The sequence below is a fragment of the Pithys albifrons genome, chromosome 3 (genome assembly GCF_047495875.1).
Source record: "Pithys albifrons albifrons isolate INPA30051 chromosome 3, PitAlb_v1, whole genome shotgun sequence".
In the NCBI taxonomy this organism is placed as follows: domain Eukaryota; kingdom Metazoa; phylum Chordata; class Aves; order Passeriformes; family Thamnophilidae; genus Pithys; species Pithys albifrons.
The window spans coordinates 82,022,104-82,044,928 of NC_092460.1; the positions used below are offsets into that span (position 1 = coordinate 82,022,104).

Sequence of the window (22,825 nt, forward strand, 5' to 3'; positions counted from 1 at the left end):
TAGCAACAGCAGCGCGGCACGAAAAGTAGTCCGAGGTGGGCAGCGGCAAGACAGCCAGGAAAAAACCCCAGCAGTAACCAGCAGAGCAGCCTGCCTCCTTCGAGCCCCCACTCCCCCATTCCGCCGAGCCAAGACTCCCGAGAAATCCAAAAAAAAAAAAAACCAAAAGAGACAAACCTGCCCCCACCCCAGCCATCAACAGTTAACTACTTCCTTTGTTAACCGCTGGCCTGGGCAGTTAAGTGGCAGGGGAGAGAATTTACATAATAATCCCAAACTACAACAAACAGAATCCCCCTTCTCCCCATTCTTCAACATAAAATGAGTAAAAGCTTCTCTGGAACCATTTTTTAAGACTGTCAGAGACTATTCTTAGGAACTCAGGGAAAAGGTTGTAGACAATATGAGTTACAGAAAGAACATTTATTACTGAAAAGAGTACATGAGTTTCTCCATTCGCAAACTGTTGCATGAAAATTGTTTTGTTTCCTTCACTCAAAATTGTGTACCTGCTCTTTAAACTAAGAATTCTTCTAGGAAAACAAACACCACATGTCATCTGACTTTTGCCGAGTATCAAGTAGTTTATCTTTGTAGAAGCTGATGTCAACATGCAAACTATCACAGTTAAAAGATTATTAACTGGTAGCTATTAAGTATCACAATGTCCTTCATCCTCTGCTACTTTGCTATGTAGAGGTCATGGAAATATTAAGTTCTGGATTGTATCATGCAATAAAGGAAGCATCATCCATCTCCATTAAGATTTCTTCCTTGATCCCTCAAGAAAACATGAGCACGCTGACAAAAACCAAGGTTGGCAGCAGTGTTTTGTGAGATGTTCTGTGTTGTAACACAAACCTGAAGCAAGAGGTCTTTCAGGTGGCAACAACCAGGACAGATATAAGTGAAACAACTTCTTGAGTTGGATGTAGAATATTGACATGGCATCACTAATGCTGGTATTTTCAGCACCATACTGCAAAAACACACACCATCTATCCTGGCCTAAGTGAAAGCAATTTAAGCAGCATAATAGCATGACAAAGAGACTGGGCTGAGTAGTCTGGAGTGCTGCTGAAATGCAGCTGTGACACCCTGGACACACTCCAGGTGTAGTCTGGGTGAAAGGTAGTTCTGGGCACTCCACCCTGTGTCACAGTACTGTGAACATACCCTGATGTTGTGCCTGCCTTTGATGTGTTACCTCACTTGCCTTCTTGGAAGTTGCAGTATCTACATATTGTGCATTGCAAAGGAAAGACGAACAGTGCAAACCAGGAATGGAAGTGATATGAGTGGACTGTAAACAACTAAACAAAAAGCTTGCTATATTTTTTCCCCCTCCATTTGTTTATCAGTAGCCTATAGTCCAATCTAAAATACTTCTGCCTGTTACAGAAAGCCATCTTGTTGTCCTGGCAGTTTCTAAACACAGTGTCTAGTTGTCCAGCTATTCCTAAACGGCTGTGTGGCAGGACTAAATCACCAAGGAGAGAACAAGGAAGAGAGAAAAATGCTGTTGAATGGAAAAGCACAGTGCAAAATGAAGCCAAGAGCAGGAATACTGCTCAGTTATTTAATTTTGCCAAAATAAACCAAGATACTTTATTCTACAATGAATAGGCAAAACACAGTTTTCATTTTCTATTTTTCTTCCTCTTTTTTTAACCCACCACTTTAAGCATTGTTCTGACATACACCACAGCAGATGGCTGGACTACAGTGGAAACCAAGCAAACCCTGTGTGATCTTGGCTGTATATACAAAAGCCTTAAAAACTGTAAGTAGGGTTTTAAGCATGCTTGGCTTAAGGTATTCAACATCAGTGGAGATGTTAGTCATTCCAGTTCACATCATAGATATATATTACTGTAATGCTCCTGTGACAATGACACAACACATCTCTGTTCTTGGGACAGTCCAGTTTTAGATGACATGACAAGTCAGAGAAAACTGAGTAGGTGAAACAATTATACAATAAGGAAAAGCTTATGTAAGAGTTCTTCAGTATTTTCCTCTGAAACCTGGAGGATTCAGGCACAGTCATAGATTCAGGCATAATCTTCTTTGCATAAGCACAGTCATATACATTTGAAACAGAAAAGTAGGCCCACTATTTGATATTGTTGATATCTTTTTTGCAGAAACTTCCATCCATTTCAGAGTATGTGCCTCTTCCTGAAGGCAAAAACTGCTCGATTTCCTCAGGACTGAATTTCTGTTAAGTATTTTTAGTTTCAAAACAGATGAGGACTGAATGCATCTTGCCCACTGAAAATCTAGTCACACCTGTCAATTAAGGGGGGTAAGATAAAAATCTTGTTTACCTTTCCATAAACAACAGCTCTGATAAAAAAAAGGAGTATCATCTAGTATATAGTACCCATTTAACACTGTATTACATCTTATTAGAAGGAACATATTTAAATCAGATTTCAAGCCTTTTCTTTTAATTACAGTAAAATCACCTTAAACATTTCTCCTATCCACCCCCCACTTTATCGTCATCAAATATGTCATCATCATTTGGGGATACATAAGACACCAAACTCAACAGCAGCTGTTATTTAATAATTAATGCTCAGACTCTTCTTATGGTGTGGGAGAAAATAAGGTTACATTACATGTCATTATGTTTATATGTTTACTAAGGAATGCAAAATCCAATCCTACTGTGATATCACATGTTGTTGTATTGATCAATCATTCAAATGACACTAGCTTTAAAAATATTGTAAACTGATCCATACCCAGCCATGTTAAAGTTAAGACAGAACTTACTTCTGCAGGCATTCCAGCTCTGAGGGCAGGTCACAGCCTACATAAGCTCTATTCATTAAACTGTATTCTAACAGTGCACAAAAACAGGGATCCTACAAGAGAACATTAATACATAATGGTAGTCATGCTGCTCTGTGAAATGAATTTCTAAACAAATTAACATGGCACATGAATGCAAGAGATTTAATTGGACTTCTTCCAGAAGCAGAATACCAATGGCGCAAGCATGGTGTAACACGGGAGGAAGACACCTATTACTGCTCTAATATACGTGTGTTTCATGTAAGAGCAGGGGACTAAACTTTCTATTCAGACCATTTTTGGAACTGCTCTCCCTCTTATTTGTAAAGTCAGACATAACATCAGATATTGAGCTCAATTTATTCTCATGAAAGGATCATGCAGAGGTTCAAAAGGAAACTGTCTCCCTGCCAGCTGTTGCATTAATTGGGAACAATCACTTCTGCCATATTCCACTTAAAAAGTGAAGCAACTGCATTTTGTGAAGGATCTGACTGCGTGAGATTATTCAGAACATGCTTGCTGGACTAGCGGGCTGCTGGAGGACTTCATCATTGAAGCTCTGACCTCTTCTAGAAATGAAAAGAAAATGAGCCTGTATGCATGGAGTATCATTTCCTTTGTGCTTGGAAATCTGCTATGTGGCTGTCTGAACTGTTCGTCCTTATGGGAATCCACAGAGTTCATACATTCCCAAAGGCAGACTGAGGACAATGTACAAGCTCTTAATATGTTCTGATGATCCCTCACATCAGATTAATCCACAGAACTATTCAATTATTGTGGCAAATAACACACAAAATTCAAAGACATAAACCCAAAACTTACCTTCACAAGAATATGAGGATTTCCAACTACAATCAGCAAAGCTTTTGCTCTAGTAATGGCTACATTAAATCTCTTTGGGTTACATAGAAAGCCCAAACAGTATTCTTCATCATCAATAAAGCTTTCCTGAGATCGCACCTAAAATAAAATACGGATAATTTTAGAAACAGAATAATGAGAACACAACTTACCTAGCCACATCATAACTTTAACATAATGTTTCCTTACTGCAATGATCTACTCAGCTGAATGACAATTCAGTGTGTGTTTTCTAGAAACCTTCCGTAGCCTCATCAGTGTGCTTTGACTTGGCTAAGAAAAAAGCCAAAGCAACTACTGTGCTGTAACTGCTGCTCATTTGTTTTTCACCTCTATTTCATCTATATTCAAGCCTATCTTTGAAAAAAAGAAAATTTTCATGACCTAAATAATGAGAGTTCTTATAATTAGGAGCATAGTACATACCTAGAACTACTTTAGCAGAATACAATACTAGACTGGAAAGCTATGATGTGACATGGAACAAGGAAAGTAAACACTGTACATCTGCCCTCAGGAAAAAAACAAGTGAGAAAAATCTCACAGACTCTTCCTCCAAATCACAAAGGTGAAGTACTCAGTAACATAATTTAAATAGAAAGCAACAAATTTTTAATAATCCAGATTTTAAAGAGAAGAATAACTACATGCATGCACTTAAAAATAAGCTCTGCTTTCAAATACAATGACAGACTGAAAAAAATACAGCTTGTAATTTTTTTAAAGGCCTATATCAAAAAGAAAACAGAGAATTAGACAAGTAAAAACTCTCCACAGGACAACAATAAATATACATACTGTTGATAAGATGATAACCATATACTCCTGCCCTTGAAACTCTTCTACTGTGCCAACTTTAATGTCTGCCAAATCAACACTTCTGAGAAGAAGTTTAATTTTTATCACCTACCAAAAAAAAAGTGTTTGAGGGAATTTACTTTTACATTTGAGAGTGGATTACCTTAAAACCAAAAACATACCACATATACAAATATGTGTTTTAACACGAAAATCTTGATTGGAATGCCTACACCAAGGTTAACCATCATCTAGTAGTAAAATTTTAAAATAAACCAGTAACTTTTCCTGAGAAGTATCACACCTGTTACACAACGTAGAAGATAAAGTACTGCCTACCATAATTTAAACAGAAAGCAAGAGATTTTTGATATTCTAGATTTTCAAGAGAATAATAACTTGGCTCCATAAACCCTCTTCTTCCAATGTGCATCAAATCCATAACCATGTATAACACAGATGTGGTAGGGCAAGCAGCATCCTCCAGTCCCTCAAGTAGACTGCACAGAGTTTCCACCTTTGCTTGCCACGTGCATCATGCAGAGTGAAAGACAGAGGTGAGATATCATGTTAAGTACCCCCCCAAAACAGACAGCAAGGAGCCTCATGCTTGGCTTAGATAAGGATTAGAGCTAAAGACTACTTTCTAATCAGTGTTCCCACAGTAAAAAGTGACTTTCTTGAAGTGGACATTACTATCATATGCCTTGCATCATAGGCAGAGGAAGGACACAGCCATATCCAATCATGTGAAATCATCATTTAGGGAGTATTTGGTTACTTCAATACTACACATAAATATTTGAAAAACAAGTAGTAATTGTAAACATGGGCACACATCTGACCAGCTGGATTAGTACAAGCAGAGCTTTGATTTGCAAGTGAGATTTCGTCAAAAGGGCTTGGTCTTTTCCAAGCCATGCATACAGGGTTATGAATACTGAGATGTGAACTACAAGAACTATGTGCACACTCTCCAGGACCTCCTCTGAAACTGAAAGGGTATTAATTTTATTTTTTAAATGAAAGTAAATATCACATACTTAACACACCTGGATATAAATACTTTTGAAAATAAAGCACAGCATTTGAAGCTGATGTTCAACATTCTCTAGAGGTTTAAACAGGAGCACAGACTTCAAGACTGACTACAGGACTACAGCTAAGAGGACACTAGTCTTCCTCTAGTGTCTTCAAAGCCATAACAAAGTGACATGCCACCTACTTCACAACATTTCCCTTTTGTTCTGGTCCTCAGCATACAGAGTGACAGAACCAGATTGCTGTTCCAGCTATTGGATACTACATTCTTGACTTGCATTCTTTACTTCCAACAACTGAAAAATCTGCTTCTATCTCCAAAGCTGTCTCCTTAACAGTTTTCTGGTTTTTAAAATTAAAAAACACAGTAGAATGTCATTTTTAGTGTCTTTGTCTAGGTTTAAATTTCAATGGCAGCATCATTAATGATTGATAATACACTGTGTAACAGACACGCAACATTGAAATTTTGAGATCTGCATCCCTGCTTTAACAAACCACAGCGACAATATAAAATCGTAAGATGAAATACAGCAACTCTGAAGCAATTAGAGTATCAGACCTGTTAAACATTGTACCTGTTTACGATACGGTGTAATCACTCCAACATCTGTCACTGACACTGCAGCGTTTTCATTTTTAGCCAGGTGGCAACAGTACTGCATTACTTGAACTGCTTCTGTTGGATTAAACCATGAAGGACTGTGACCTTCACGTAGTTCACTGCCCTGTATTAGGGGAAAAGAAATGAGATGATGGGGATCAGGTACAGAAATGACTATGTATTTATTCATAGATTATTCTTATACATCCTGAATGCAAAAAAAAAGGTGATGGAATGTTATATATAATTTCTCTTTGCCTCTACACACACTTTCCAATGAACATGTATCACCTCACATTTTATAATTTTTTAAAATACATTTATAAAGAGAATTGATATGACAACAGTACTTTATGTCTGTAACAAAGGAGTTAAATCTCAAGTCAGAATAACATGTATTAGCAACTTGGTATCTTGCTTTTGTGCAAGCTGGAAGGGTTCAAAACCAGCCTCTCCAAGCAGCAGGTATTAACACTTTTTGCTAACTTTTTCAAAGACTAAAGAAAAACTTTTTTTCCAAGGTAGTATTTTTTCTCTTTCCCAGCGAAACCTTAATAATCCTTTCATTTTAGAGGACTGTATCCATTTTAATGTAGCAAACTCTCATCAAAAGCAATTTAAAGGCAGATTATGGTATCTCCATCTTGGTCATCTGCTATGAATTGAAACTTGTATTGAAATGTCTCCACAGTAGACTTCAAAAGGCAGCTGCTCAAGTTCTTAGTAAACATTTGACTTCAGTAGTTGTTTCTAAAACCAGATACTCAGGAAGTTACGTTACTTGTAAAGGCTTTTTTCATATCCTTTCTAGAATTCATTCTAAAGAAAACTCTTCCACAACATCAGCAAACTGCTATCAGGCCTATATAGTTCACTGGATGAACATTTTACATACCCTTATTCCATGGAAAATTAATGGAAATCCCTTTCTGGGCAATTTGCCCCAATTCAACAAAGAATTCACTACTGAAGTGTCTGCACAAACTTCTAGCTCCTTATGATAAAACAATTTAGATGGCAAGGTAAGCAATGCAGGATGTGACCTGTAGTTCTTTGTAAGTTTTGTGATCTGCAAAGACAAAACCCAAAATCCATAACTGAAACAGATAACTCATCAGACTTCTCAGAACACAGCTCCCAAGCAGATACTACCTCACACTCTTCAAGCATTTCATTTTTATAAAGCTGCAAAAGAACTGTTCTCAAGGCAAAAACTGCAGGTGTGATCTTCTAGGTCAAAGCATTTTTTTCAAGTACCATCTCTTTCATCTCCAAATGAGAAATAAAAAGAATTGAATGTATATGACAGATGAACTGGTCACTTTCTTTTTTAAAAACATTTGATCTATAGGCACATTCTTTTTTTTTAAGAGTTAGATTATTTTCATAGAGTTACCATGGATGTAACCTGTTATAGTGAGGAAGTCTTGACAGGCAGAAAGGGAACATCAGAATAGCTGATAGAAGCTGGCCTTAGAACACTGGAATGTATTGGTCTTTAAATGAAAAAAGTCTTTAGGAAGCATTCCAGACAGTAATAACCAGCTTGAAAAAAGTATGTCCCATAAAGAAGATAACATAGGATATTCCAGTCCAAACATATCATTAAAGCCTGCACACTTCTTGCTGTCTTACTATGGCAATTCTCTTTCAGCACGGTATATAGAACACAACTATGAAAGTTTGCTGTTACAGATTTTAGGAAGAAGTGTGACAGGTTTTTCAGCAGGCTAAACCCAACCTAAAGCCTAGGGCCAAACACCCTCACTCTCCCTCTTAAGTCTGCCATCATATTTCCTCCCTTCTCTACTTACATGGTCACCTAGTCATCTTTTGCTCTCAGTTTAATACTTCAAATTATGTTACCGTAAGAATAGGAAGGCATCTTAGGAAGCTTAACTTTAGCCCTATTTTTCAGATTCAGACAGTAATTTAAAGCAGCTGAAACATCTATGCTTGTTTATACTCTATGCTACCTCTGCCACTTTAGGAACGTCACCATACAAGAGTTTAAGGAAGTTATCCTTAGAGGAAGAGATGATACAGAAACAGAACAGTTTCTCTTTTTCCCTTCCTTAAACATAATGTTTGCAAAATTAATCTTTAAACAGGAGACTTTGTTTGTCTTTTATGTTAAAAACAGAAGTTGTATATTCATAGTATATATGCAAAATAATCAAGCTTTTATAGAGAACCAATGCTCAAGTCAGACGTATCACTAAACATCAGGAAGCAAAACCATAGTAAGGAAACAACAGGAACTACAATTTCTCCTTTTTTGATTGACCTGAAAAATGTTAATAGAAAGTTTAACTTACCAATAAAGGATTATATGCTCCATAGGCACCAAAAGCATCCTCATCTCTCAGATACAGCTCTCTTGATGTCAGTCTTTCCAGCAAGGACATACTTAATCCAAAAGTCAGCGCAAGTCTAGACTTTATTGTCGGCCCTAACTGCTTTGGATCTCCAACAAGAACTATCTGCATATGCAATTTAAAAATCCATCTTACAATAAATTAGTTGTTATTGAAACTACATTTTTTAATGACATACACATTTCAGAATGCAAAGGTCAATTCATATCAAGTATTCTGCTTTCCTTCAAACATCTGTTTGCAAAGAAGGGCCAGCCCCAGGACAGAAGCATGCTGTTGTCTTAAACAAAGAATGCGTTATTTTTATTTTGACATCTTCCACACAGTGATCCAGTCCTAGAAACACAGACTTGTTTTAGATGTAAAACAAATTGTTTAAGAGTTGGGAATTGATATGGTGCATTGAGTAAGATCTACTACAAATACTCAAAATGTTATACTCATTACCAGAAAATGGCTGCTTGAATTCTACATCATTCACAAAAATGAAAACAATAAACCAACCTTTTTCCTTTCAGTAAATATGATAAGAGAACTACCTGTCCATCAGCTTCTGAAATCAACTCAAGAGGAATCAGGCTCTCCGGTTCACTTGCTTGCCCTGCCTCATCCAGAATCACATGAGTGAAGTGTCCAAGTCTATAATTAAATAACATTAACCTGAAACAGGGCTGTTTTCATATTAGTTCATTCTGCCACCCTGTGGTTGACCTCAGCACTTCTGTTAACATCCTTGTCAAGTGTGCCATGCAACTCCACACACACAAAGCAAAGATGAATACTTTCAATAGGAAAGATAGAGAAAACAACTGTGTAACCTTAATTTTTCATCTTTGATTTAACTTACACACTCTGATGTATACAACCACCTGTTATCTTAATTAAAACATTGTTTATACCAAGATGAAGATACTTAGAACAGCTTGCCTTGTTCTCAATTTACTTCCACCATTGAATTAGAACAATGCATTAGGTGTAGCAAAGACAATCTCCAAGCTTTCTTTCTAACAAACAGCTTAAGATAGTAAAGATTTAGAGTGTCCTTTTACAAAGTTAAAACGAAAAGCAGAGAAATCTTTGGTTAACAGCACTTGACATGGTAGTTGAAGATTGCCAACAGCAATATAATTTCCACTGGTGGCAGAAGCCATTGTGTCAAAAATTTGCAACATTACTCAAGATAATTCTTAAATTTAGCATGGAGAAAGTTTCTGCTGAAACATTACTAAAACCAAGTGCTTTGCTCTATTTCACAATGGAGGTACATGCAATGAACTCTAATAAAACAGCTTAAGTTACAGTATAGAGAGTCTGTAAAAGTTCTGGGGTTTATACAATCCAGCTATCTCAGTGATATTCCTATCTATAGTACTCTACCGTGTATTTGTTTGATAAAGTAATCCTGCACTGTTGCATGTTGTAATTATTATCCTGGACCATAATGCTTTCTGAATATCATCACCATCTTTGCAGTAAGGCTTCACCATGTCATCAATTTGCTGCAGAAATAAAAAGGTATTTTGTAAAACAAAATGCTAGTCTGAAACTAAATGTTTTAATTTGAATAGAAAAGCTCTCTGAAAACTATTATAGAAGCTGAGCAAAACACATAATTTAGATCCATTTGTACATCAAAATTAATTAATAAATTTACCTAAGCAAAGTATTACATATGCAAGACATTTGTGCTTTATCATAAGGAACAAAATGGAACATTTAGGTGTTTTTTTATACATATCTCTATGTATATATACACATATATATGTATGCATACACACATATATATACACATATGTACATGTATATTTATAAATATGTATATATATACACATACCTACACACATTATATGTATACATATACATGCATTTATGTAGTGAGCTCACAATGGGTGTGTCCTGCATAAAGATGACTATCCTACTTGTTTACTTTCAGTGTAAGTAAATTCCCCAATAACACCTATTTGCTGCTCGTAGAGTTAAGCACTGCAAGAAAGATGTTAAGACTGTATGCTCAGGCACTCAAATTAAGGATTATGATCAACATTTTCCAGTTAATCTTCTGGAAGTTAAACTGAAATATGGCAATACTTTGGATCCTAAGCATCCTATCAGCAACTGACAGTTGCAATACTGAATTGGTATTTTAAGATAAAAATATTAAAATGGAAATATTAACTGGCAGGTATCTATAATAATTACCTCTGCTGACCTGATGGCAGAATTAACTCGGACCATAGCTCCTGGCTTTAAGAGATTGCTTTGATGCAGCTTCAAGCAAATCAGATCTGTTGCAGCATTTGATGGTGCACATACCAAAATCCGACTGTCTGGTAGAGTATAATGTAACTACATTAAAGAAAATAGATATTAAAAAAAGGCTATTTAGAGAAGTAGCAACAGCTTGAACATTCTCATTTTATTTCACTGAATAGAGAATCCAGATGAGTTTTGCATACACATTATAGTCATTGATTCTTCTGCAGTTCAGTAATCGACACTACTGTTGACAGTCATGACTAAGTACTATCAAACTGAGTGTACCCACAGCAGAATTAATTCATGGTTATCATATTAATGTATACTTGTACTTCACGAATACCTTATGCACTACTGGAATCACAAGTTAGATACTGTTCACTGAAACTTTAAAGATGAAGACAAGAAGACTTGAAAATAAGTCATTCTCAATTCTGTTAAATCCATATGAAGATGGATCTTCCTCTTTCACGGAGCTACAAAAAATGATCTTAAAAAGAGTACTTTAAAAACTCCTTGGAAAAAAATATGATGGTACTTACAGAAATACTGTAAGTGTTCCAACACTCAAAAGATTAAAGATGGCTAATTTGTCATTCACCACTACCTGTAAAATAGCTTCAATTACTGTTACTGTTTTTCCAGTTCCTGGTGGTCCAAAGAGAAGATAAGGTGTTGGGCGACATTCACCACTCAGTATCCTTTTCACTGCCAGTTTCTGTTGCACATTCAGCTTTGGATTGAAAAATTCATCATCTCTCTCTTTAAGTGCCACAGTTTCACCAACTATAATCAAGACAAGAATATCTTAGAACTTCACATAAATATTTTTAACATATGTAAATTAAAGCAATTCCAATTCACAACATGCTTCTGAAAACTTTTCCTTTTGTGGTAACAACCAATAAATTTCTCAGAAATTCAGTTTTCATAGAATATCATGTAGAAAAGAAGCCATTAGTATTTCTGAAGTGTACTGGATCTTTATTGAAGGCCCAAAAAGGAGTGTGATTGTGTAAAAAGTCCATTTACTAATTTGAGCATTAAGCTCACTTTTTTGTCCTAGAACAGCAAAACTCATCAGTACTAAGATACAACTACTGGAATTTTTTTCTTAATCCTGTCTGAATTAGTCTAGTTTTAGCTTTCCACAGCAGAATCTTATTAACCCTTGGACAGAAATGCATTCTAGGTAATCTACTCAGTAGTTGTTTAGGCATCCTATTGATACAAAATGACACAATCACCCTCTTCAGCATCTAAGTACACTGATATTTAAGGTTACACTTTCCAAAGAAGTGTAGGAGTGAAAAAGTTTTAGCATCTTTGGCAAAGTAGCTCTCCCTAAGATGAGGGACAGCATCTCAGTAACAAATCAAAAACTCAATATGACCAAATATTTTTGAGTAAACTACTGGGAAATGATAATGTATTAAGTAAAAATGTATAACCAGATGTTTGCTGCCCCCTTTCTGGAAACGGTCAAGGCCAGGCTGGATAGAGCTCTGAGCAACCTCGTCTAGCGGAAGTTCTCCCTGCCCACGGCAGAGGGGTTGAAGCTAGATGATCTTTAAGGTTCCTTCCAACCCAGACCATTCTAGGATTCTGTGAACTAGAGATGTTGAAGTAATACATACAAAGACTCCAGATAAACTTCCTGCTAGTAGTTCTAGAATTTTTCTTTAAAAGACACAGCACAAGGACATTTTAAAGGTATCTCAATCCTGGTTCACCGAAGTGATTGCAATCCTGGATATATTAAGTACGGAAAGTATACCAAGTTGGCTTGTTTGCAGAGGTATTCTCATCGTATCGCATATGTTCACCTCCCTTGATGTCATGCCTTTTGCTTTTTTGTTCTGCTTTTTTTTGACCTGAAAACACCAAGTGAATATAAATGCATTTATAACCTTAAGAAGATGGGCAACTATCTTCATTAATACTTCTAAAGTAAAATTTTAATTTTTTCCACCAAATACCATTAACCCATTAAATAGAATATCTACTGTGAAGACAGAAACATAAGAGTAGTAGAAGAAAGTACTAGGAATTTCCACATTAAATTAAAAATTTCTAATAGCTTGGATTCTGTTAACATCAAGCATTTATTTCATAAACAATTTGCAGGCTTAGATGAGGAGTTTGAAGCCACAGCTGGATAACTTGTTTGCTTCCACAGAAGTATTCCTATTCCATATCACTAAGCAAGATTTATGGACACTTGCTTTTTCCTTAGCAGACACACGTCCTTTCAGATTGTAGCATGGGAGAAAACTGCCTGTAGGGAAAGAGGTGATGGCAAGGTTCTGGACAAGATGCCTCAATCATGTTAATACTGTTTTCCAATTCAGTGAAGTGATGAATGTTAGGGGTTGATTACTCCTTGTACAGGACAGAGGTATCATCCAAAGATTTCTGTTGCTTCTACAGAGCCATGATGTCATGGAAAGACTGCAAGGCTCATTTTTAGTCCTTCTGACTACTCTCTTTGCTGCTTACTCCTATAGGTACTAGTGACACTTTGGACAGATCAAGGGGAGGATCATATATGTCTGGAGTAAGCATGGGGAGTTCAGTAATTCTCCACCATCCTTCTGGTCAAACAGAAAGATCCCAATAGAAATCAGAAGGTCACAGACATCAAGGTACTAGTCAAGTTAAGAGAAGAACCGCATAATAAGAAGGGATTTAGCAAATGTGGTGGAAGAGAGACAGTTCAAAGATCCTGAAGGCTCACAGTTGGATAGGAATAGACAACTTTCTCAAGGATGACATCTGAAAGAACTCAATGTCCTTTCTGTCTCATATGCATACCCCCAGATTCCTGTGCAAAGTAACAGTAAGGGAAGGAAAGGGACAAGTTACAGAAGGAGAGGTACAAACTGCTTAGACATATTGGATAGGGTAGATGTGATCCACCACACTGATATGACTGTGGATACTGCTGCCTATTACCCATGATAAAAAATAATCAGGACAAGCCAGGGAATGCTTCTGATAGCAGGAAAAAGTTACTATTTTTCTGGACAAGAAAGCTAATCAGCTTCACTCCAGCCCCTGAGAATACCATGGAGAACATCCTTCTGGATTCCACATGCTTCATATAATCAGAAAAACAGGAGATCAGGAACAGTCAATATAGCTAAACCAAGGGGTGTATCTTTCATGACCAACCTGATTTTATTCTATAATGAAAAGACTATTATGTGTAAAGACAAAAGCAAATCAGTCATTGTAATACATCTTAACCTCAACAAGGCTTTTGAAATGGTTTACTTACCACATAATTCTTATTTGTAGCCTGAGAACGTATTAGCAGGATCAACAGATAGATGAGTTGAAAAATCGACTGAATTACTGGGCTCAAAGGGTATTAATCAATAGCCTGATACTCAGCTGGAGCATCTGTGGATGCCTGAACTGTATATGAGCTTGGAGTTTTAGTTTGGCCATGAGAAGGTGCAGAGGCAGTCTAATAGACCATGATGGCTTATATCAGTGAGTTACAAAAAAATGAGAGACAAACTGCTTTGTAGTCACAAAGGATGTAACAAGGGACCACATGCACAAATTGCGGGTGGAAGATTCATACCAGGAATTAGGAAAAAAATCTTGAGTGTAAAGGTGGTAAAGCACGGGTTATGCAGATGCTGTGGAAACTCTAGACAAAAATAAAGAAATGCTGCCCACCCGTCCCCAAGCTGACTTGATTTAGTGTTGGTGACAGTCCTGCTTCAAATAGGAAGGAGGACTAGGCAACCTCCTGAAGTGCTTTCTAAGAAAAGCTATATTAAGAAAAGGTAGAAATCTAAGTGGCAGTTAAGCCTAGGTAAAACTACTCAGAAGAGGATGACTACCTTCCATCACAAAATTATTTTCTGCTGCAGTGACAGAACTTAAGCATCTACTCAAGAGTAGCTATGAAAACTAGTCTAAGACAAATCTAACAATTCCCATTACAAACACACACCTTTTTTATAAGCATTTTTCATTTGAGATGGGAGTGCTTAACAGTATTAGTTGCCATAAAATTCCCCATCCCCAAGCAGCAAACAAAACTTTTGACATCAGAATGCAGCAGATTACAACTCTGGTTCTTTGATACTCCATTACACAATTCCTTTCTAACAATAGCTGCACAGTAGGCATCTGTTACCAATCTGAATGAAGGTCAACATTTTAAGGAACATTTACAGAACAGATACCTTACTTTCCTGCTGCGAAGACTGTTTAAGGCCATCACCAGCAACACAATCCTTAGTAGTATTCTGTGTCTTGATAGCTTGTGGTGATTTTAAGACAAGCCTTTCTGGAAATAGCACTTCAAATTTAGCAGGGGAAGAGAAAGTAGAAAAATTGAAAAGTCAGACAAACACTTTGCTTTTTTCACTATATTAACAGTACTGTTGATACCTCAGCTTATTCAGAGCTGCTAAAATTGGTTAATCAGAACTAATGTGGTAAAGACTTGTGTGAAGTTTAAACAGATCGTTCAACTGAGCCATAATCAGGAAATCAGTGCTTTTTAACAAACTCTGAGGTAATACAAAACACGGCCATTTCACTTGCTATTATTATAGCAGTATAATTTCTATAGTTCTTACTGGTTTAAACAGTTTACAAAAGTTTGCTTCCAGTCCTCCTCACTGTGATGGCCAACAGTCAAAATCATTTTGATGAATCCTTTTATAGATTCAGAGAGTTACTTTTTGGTTTTAAAAACAAAACCAAAACAAAACAAACAAAGCCCCCAACAAAAAGATGGAAAACTCCTCTAAGAAAAAATTACAGTGCCGCCTTCTCAGTATGTCCTGATGTGAAAGCAATATAAAACACAGGACTCCTCACAAAGAAACTCCTCTAGACAGCTTAAGTCAACTGAAGTGTACCTTTTTCACCCAAGTAGGAAGCTTGCTGAACTGCCAACTGGTATCGCCTGGTAGGAATCCTGTTACCAGAATACAGATTTGAAACTTAAAGTAAAATCTTAGATCTCCATACTGCAACAGCACACATCAACAAGGTAACTAGTACTTCTTACTATGCACCAGTGCATATAAGTTTTATATAAAATCACTCATTTAAAAAAATAAAATCCATTGAGAACTAAGCAGTAGAAATGTCAACAGCTCTGCTATGAATAATATTGATACATATATTCTCTAGATCCTCAGAGATACAAAGATGGCCTAGTGTTCGATACTCAGACAGTCTTTCAAGGAACTTCTCTTCAAAGCTAAATTTACAGAGAAGATTATATAACTCAAAACAGTTAACAATATGCCATGAATAGAACAAATGTATAAAAGGATGGTTAACATCAGCTTCCCCCGCCCCCCCCCATAGTCTAATAACGATATTGGGGGTTTTTTTCTTGAAAAAAAAAAGAAAAATACCCTAAAACACACTACCTCATTTCTCCTCATTTCACTTTCTAGCATTGGTGTGACAACTTAAAGAGGATTAAGACAAGAATTCTTTGTACACTTGTACAGTCTTTCAACAATGAATATTGTGGCAAAGGTGTGTTAAAGGAAAGAAGTGAATGATTGGCAAGATCTTAAAGTCCTACACCTATCTGTATCCACAGAAAGAAACAGCTGACAGTCATGTATATTTTAAAAGTCAGTTTACTAGATAAATGATTGAATGTAGCCTTTTGAAACTTATAAAAACACCTGCAATGAATAAATTCCACATCTATGGGTTCCAAGTTGTAAGCTTGTTCAAATTCTGGATTAACTTTAAGAGTAACATCTTCGTTACGTATCTGTTACAAAGAGAGAAAAAAAAGACACTGATGAAGATTCAGTTCTTTAAACAAAAAGAAGCATCCCTGAAAGCATGGAATCCCCATCACCTCTAAAAAGAACACCCAGATTTAAGTGCTATCAATATACTTACTGCATATCCAGATTATGTTACAAGTGTTTTTAGAGCAGGTAAATATTATAATCTCAAAAGAATAGGGAAGCCAAAACCTTCAAAAATAAAATCAAAATACAATAAAAATACAAAATTACCACTCAGAATGTAGATAAATCAAACCTAGTTTCTCCAAGACAGGTTAAATTAGTCTGTAACTCCATGAACTCCAAGCTTCCCTTTCAAAACCTGCAGATCACTGTATTTTCAAGAGGAGATGCACTTTGCTTACCTCACTAATTACGGCAATGTACTCTATTATATGCTCCGAGTAGACCTGACTTTTCAGTATCACCTTATCACCTAGTTGAAAACAAAGTCATATACTGTTAAAAGAAATAGTATAACTTTTGCTGTAGCATATTATTTCTTCCTCTTGATGTTTAAACTAGGAATTTGCTGGAGGTTAACTTCAACAAAATTGCTGTATCCACGACTACCTGTTCTGAAAGGCCATATGCAGTTGTACATTACACCTTAAAAGGCATCTAGTATTGAGGGCATCAGACAACAACTTCTGAAAACAGTATCTTGTATATTATAGTGTTTGAAATTCGGAATTTAATTTTAACTACTTTCCCAGCTTTTGCTACACCTATTGTCTTTTAAGTTATTACTACATTGCGGAGTTTATTTTTGCTGAAAGCCTCACTCATTTCTGTACACAAAAAGTCCTAAAGTACTGGAACATGTAAGAACTGATATGCAGTGCTGCCTCAGACAGCAGCCATTGTAAGACTGACACACTAAGACAGCAGTTCCCCCATCTAGTAGACTAAATGAATGACTTTGTGTTCAAATATGGAAAAGACTTCTTTAAACAAAGGAATAAACAACAGAGTGAGATTGTAATGAAAATATGGATCAATATGCCATTTGGCTTTACCACACAATCATTTCTACCTGAAACAAGGCGAGGTCTGCCCTCTTCTACTCCTGGCACTTGCAGCACTAGCAAGTTCCCATTCCTTTTCAAAGTAACCCCACTCATGCTGAAATATTTTAAATCCATTTGTGCTTGGATTTCTTCAAGCCACAAAAGAGTAGAAAATTTTGCTTTATAATTATCTAGATTAAGACTCTGAAAAACAAAACCAGTATACATTATTACTGTATATCAAGTTATGGAACCCACTATTACTCATACTATACAAAACAGCTTTTAAGATGGACTGCACAACAACTGGGTTGCCAATCAAAATACCTACATACATCTATCCTTACAACAGATAATATTTTAAACTCCCTCAGTACTCAAAGCAAAATTAGTATAGTCCTTGGAGCTCAGATACAACAGCCAGTCAGCTAAAGAGTTACCCAGGACTCTCCCTACTACAGTAGTTGTTTCAACATCTGAATTCACGGGCAGGCTACAAATTGATTTCTATGCTCAACATCCCAGAAAGCATAAAATCTAAGCACATGGATAGAGATGGCTGAAGAGAGAGAATTATGTCAAGTCTCACCCTAGGCTAATGATTATACAACTTAGAGCAAGCTGAAAGAACGTAAATTTTCTTCCTCAGAGCTTAATGAATCTCACACTGCAAAGGTATTCTCCAATAGTACAAAGTTCTATCTAAACAATGACAGCACAGAGTGCTTTCTACTTGGTATCTTCTCACTCAAATACAAGGCAAATGAACAGTGCTTTCTGATGCAGACTTAGAAGTCACCAGTACCAGACAGAACTTAAGGTGTGGTAAAAAAATCCATAACCATTAACGGCAGGCCTTTAGTATAAAATTATTTTTAACACTATGTAGTTTTATCTTCTTTTCGACAGATGATCATTAATCTGCTAGCTTAATGCTATGACCTTAGGCTTTGTGTGAGCTGTTTAAACAGCAGATGACATGGCCTTTTAAGTTTTTAAAAATTGTACTAGCCCCAATTCATAAGTACTTCTATTGTACCAAAATCAGGGCAAAGTTTTGGAGAAGGAATCACTGTAGCGTTCTTGTTAAGACGTTGGGTGGGGAAGTTGAAGTATTTTGTATGTATGCTGAAATTGTTATACTTGTGGAAAGAATATGAAAAAACCATAGTGAATGAAATCTGAGGATGCCTAAGAAAACAATTTGAAACAACCAGAAAAGAATCCTCTGATAATGCAATAATTTAAGAGATTCTGCTTTCATTTTCTATGAAACAATTGTTCTGAAACTTCAAAAAGCCTTTCCCATGATGCTTAAAAAGTGAGACTACAAAGGAACCTTTGCACCACTTCTGTAATATCCTTCCCTTTCTACTCCCTTTGAGGTTTTTCACATCTTGTAAGCTTGGATTCTGTAATATACTGAAATCCAGGGAAGTTACAGGATAAAGTCTAAGTTTACCTGGCAACAGTGTTATCAGTTGTTACACTAATGACTACACATTTTTGCTAAGTTAAGGGCAAGCCCTAACAAAAACACTCACATAAAAAGTATTTTGTGAATAAACCTACACTTACACACCTCTGCCAGGAGGGGCTGAAAGGTCAGGATGTCTAACTTCTGCTCAACACATCTTCTTAACTCATCTGGTGTGCTATAATGTGGAAGAAAGTTTGTGCACCAGTTTCTGTTATTTCTACAACAAAAACATATGAGATATCATTCAGCTTTCTCAAATTATGTATGTGAAAAAGAGATAATTAACATGCCACATCACCAAGACTATAAACCCAAAACATATGCACACAGAGCACAGACCCAATGACTCATTTAAAGGGATAATGGAGAAGTTTGCTGTATTGGGAAGAGATCCTCTACAGAGGTGCTGCTTGACGCTGTAGGGAGAAAAATCATGTGGCCAAAGCTCAGTTGTAGTTGTAGCTGTAAAGTAATGTGGGGGACAAAAGAAGTTTTAACATGTCAATAGCAAAAGGCAGTGAAGAAACAACATTGGCCCCTTACAGGATGAAGATGGTAACCTCACGAACAGGGATACAGGCAAGGCAGAGGTGTTTAAGGTTTTCTTTGACCGTCTTCCACACCAGCGAGGGACTAAGGAGGTGCCAGTGCCGTGAGCTGGAGGACCATGGCTGTCAGAATGATCAGCTCCTGGTTGACACTGAACTTGTGCAAAATTTGCTGCTCCAGCTGAATCCTTGTAAGTCTATGGAGACTGATGGGATTCAGCTGAGTACGCAGAGGTGGCTGATGCCATTGCAAGACCTTGCTCAATGATTTTTGAATGGTCTTGGGAATCTGGAGAGGTTCCAGTTCACTGGAAGCTGGCAAACATCCTGGTTTTCAAGAGGGGCAGGAAGGAGGACCCTGGAAACTACAGGCCTGTCAGTCTCCCTTCGGTGTCTGGTAAAATTATGGGGATTATTATTCTGCAGGACAACATAGTCAATGGTCCCAGCCAGCACAGGCTCATGAGATCATCCTGAGTGCGATCACACAGCACCTACAGGATGGGCAAGGGCTCAGACCCAGCCAGCACAGATTTAGGAAGGGCAGGTCCTGTCTGACCAACCTGATCTCCTTTTATGATCAGGTGACCCATCCAGTGGAGGAGGGGGAAGGCTGTGAATGTGGACTATCTGGACCTCAGCAAAACCTTTGACACTGTCTCCCACAGCATACTGCTGGAAAAGCTGGCAGCCCTTGGCTTGGATAGAGACACTCTCTGCTGGGTTAAGAGCTGGCTGAATGGCTGGGCCCAGAGAATGCTGGCAAACGGAGCTGCATCCCATTGGCAGCCGGTCATCAGTGGTGTCCTCCAGGGGCCAGTGTTGGGACCAGCTTTGTTTAACATCTTTATTGATGATCTAGATGAGGGGATTGAGTCCATGATTATAGCAAGTTTGCAGATGACACCAAGTTGAGAGGGAGTGTCAACCTGCTGGAAGGAATGAGGACTCTGCAGAGGGACCTTGATAGGCTGGAGAGATGGGCTGATTCCAATGGGATGAAGTTCAACAAGGCCAAGTGCCAGGTCCTGCACTTTGGCCACAACAACCCCATGCAGTGCTACAGGCTGGGGACAGAGTGGCTGGAGAGCAGCCAGGCAGAAAGGGACCTGGGGGTACTAATTGACAGGAAGCTCAACATGAGCCAGCAATGTGCCCAGGTGGCCAAGAAGGCCAATGGGATCCTGTTCTGTATCGAAAATAGCATGGCCAGCAGGACCAGGGAAGTGATCCCCTGTACTCTGTGTTGGTGAGGCCACACCTTGAGTATGGTGTTCACTTCTGGGCCCCTCAGTTCAGCAAAGATATTGAGGTGCTGGAGCAGGTCCAGAGAAGAGCAACAAGGCTGGTAAAAGGACTTGAGCATAAGTCCTATGAGGAAAGGCTGAGGGAGATGGGGTTGTTTAGCCTGGAGAAAAGGAGGCTCAAGGGAGACTTTATAATTCTCTACAACTACCTGAAAGGATGCTGTAAGCCAGGCGGGGGTTGGTCTCTTCTCTCAGGCAACCAACAGTAGGACAAGAGGGCAGGGGCTTAAGCTCTGCCAGGGGAGGTTTAGGTTGAAAATCAGAAAGTTCTTTACAGAGAGAGTGGTCAGGCATTGGAATGGCCTGCCCAGAGAAGTAGTGGATTCTCTGACCCTGGAGGTTTTTAAGGTGAGACTGGACGTGGCACTTAATGCCATGATCTAGTAATCAAAGTGAGGTTGGATTAAGGGTTGAACTTGATTACCTCAGAGGTCTCTTCCAACCCAACTGATTCTATGAGGAGAAAGTCCTGCTTGACAAACTTAATTTCCTTTTATGACAAAGTCACTCAACCAGCTAATGGGACACATTAGTCAGACGTAGATGTTGAGGTTGCACAAAGAATTAAGAAGATTATTGATCCAGAAACCTATTTTCAATTTACCATTTTTTTTTCTGCGTAACACAGTTGTTACTTGTGGATAACTTAAGCAACAGTGTTTTATCTTGTTCATTGCCACATCATTCATTAAAAAAAGAGATTCTGTTTGAAAAAATCTACAAAAAAATCAAGAATTACTAAAACAACCTCTACCAGTACTGTTCACAATCATCTTGTTTACAAAATACACATATAAACATGTACAGGCTCTCCTAGTTTCACATTTTGTTAGCATTACAGAACAGAAATAGCAATACCAAATAGTCCAGTATCAGCTAAACATTTTTTTATCTAATTCACAGTACCTTATCAACTTAGGGCCAGCCACTGTTGTCTTCCTCAGCTGAGAGTCTGAAGTAATTTTAGGCTTTCTTGGAGAAAATGGTTCCCGAGGTGCTATAAGTAATTCTTCTTCATTTGTTACAGTGGCTTCAATATAACGTCCAACAGTAAAATCAGAAAAGCCAAGTAACAGGAGCTCTTTACTGTGCCCATGATTCCTTCAAGTGAACAGAAGTGGTTAAAACCAGCATATTCCCACTTCATTTTCCTCATAAGTACTTTTTACGATAAAATTGTAGATTCTCATTTCAGTAACAGAATTACTAATCTAGGGTAATTCCTCACACTTACTCCCCCTCCCGAGTTCAATCTAGGTATAAATAATTAAAAACCCCAAAACAAAACCACAGCAAAAATCTCAATCCCAGAATTTCATCAAAAACTTGGATAAAGAGCAAAATCCCTTCACTCAACATACTAGGGTACAGAATTAATACTTCTGTCAACAAGGAATACCTTGGAATTACTGTTACTGAAAAAGATGAGCCAAACAGTTACATCAGAGGAAACTGAAGCAGAAGAATCCCTTCACTGTCTGCAGCAAAGGCTTTGCTGCACCTTGCCTAGGGCTACTCAGAACTGAACCCTAACTGTAAACACATGAAGTAGATAAAATAGGAAGGATCCTTTAATACTGAAAAACATCTTTTACACAGGTAAATGTTCTTTGGGTCATGACAGAGGGGAAAATACACAGAAAGGAGCAGTTTCTTCAGAGTGGTGACTAATAAACTTAAGCACTCTCTATAGTCCAGTTATCTCCTAATAACTACATGGTCCAACACTGTTATCCTGTGCCTAAAACAAATGCATCCCAGAAGGATTCCAGCTTACTTTCTCTTTGGCACTTTTTCAACTTTTGCCAACTAACAATACCCACTCAGGTTTTCTCTGATATAAAAACTGTGCTGACACTGAACTGTTCAGATTTATGGTCTAAATTTGCAGTCACTACAGTCTCTTAAGTTGCCAGCAAGCACTTGTTACTTGCATGCT

At 37.6% G+C, this 22,825-nt stretch overlaps 1 protein-coding gene across 3 annotated transcripts in view; it reads right to left on the reverse strand.

Moving 5' to 3' along the window:
- Positions 1-241: 241 nt before the first annotated feature.
- The window catches only part of MOV10L1 (Mov10 like RNA helicase 1), a 34,909-nt gene continuing 12,325 nt past the window's right edge, over positions 242-22,825 (reverse strand). Inside the window, exons 9-26 of one of the 3 annotated variants that reach the window (XM_071550019.1) lie at positions 21,793-21,987; positions 19,134-19,248; positions 17,578-17,755; positions 16,907-16,977; positions 16,428-16,519; positions 15,639-15,697; positions 14,955-15,070; positions 12,527-12,623; positions 11,357-11,535; positions 10,693-10,839; positions 9,871-9,992; positions 9,033-9,132; positions 8,434-8,598; positions 7,011-7,184; positions 6,090-6,239; positions 4,471-4,578; positions 3,634-3,771; positions 2,781-2,876 (exon numbers count right to left, since the gene is read on the reverse strand). In XM_071550019.1, the coding sequence (XP_071406120.1) occupies positions 2,781-2,876; positions 3,634-3,771; positions 4,471-4,578; positions 6,090-6,239; positions 7,011-7,184; positions 8,434-8,598; positions 9,033-9,132; positions 9,871-9,992; positions 10,693-10,839; positions 11,357-11,535; positions 12,527-12,623; positions 14,955-15,070; positions 15,639-15,697; positions 16,428-16,519; positions 16,907-16,977; positions 17,578-17,755; positions 19,134-19,248; positions 21,793-21,987 (2,302 nt within the window). Of the gene's footprint in view, positions 2,293-2,780; positions 2,877-3,633; positions 3,772-4,470; positions 4,579-6,089; positions 6,240-7,010; positions 7,185-8,433; positions 8,599-9,032; positions 9,133-9,870; positions 9,993-10,692; positions 10,840-11,356; positions 11,536-12,526; positions 12,624-14,954; positions 15,071-15,638; positions 15,698-16,427; positions 16,520-16,906; positions 16,978-17,577; positions 17,756-19,133; positions 19,249-21,792; positions 21,988-22,825 lie in introns of those variants that run through there. The other 2 variants (XM_071550016.1, XM_071550017.1) reach the window with 2 other exon arrangements.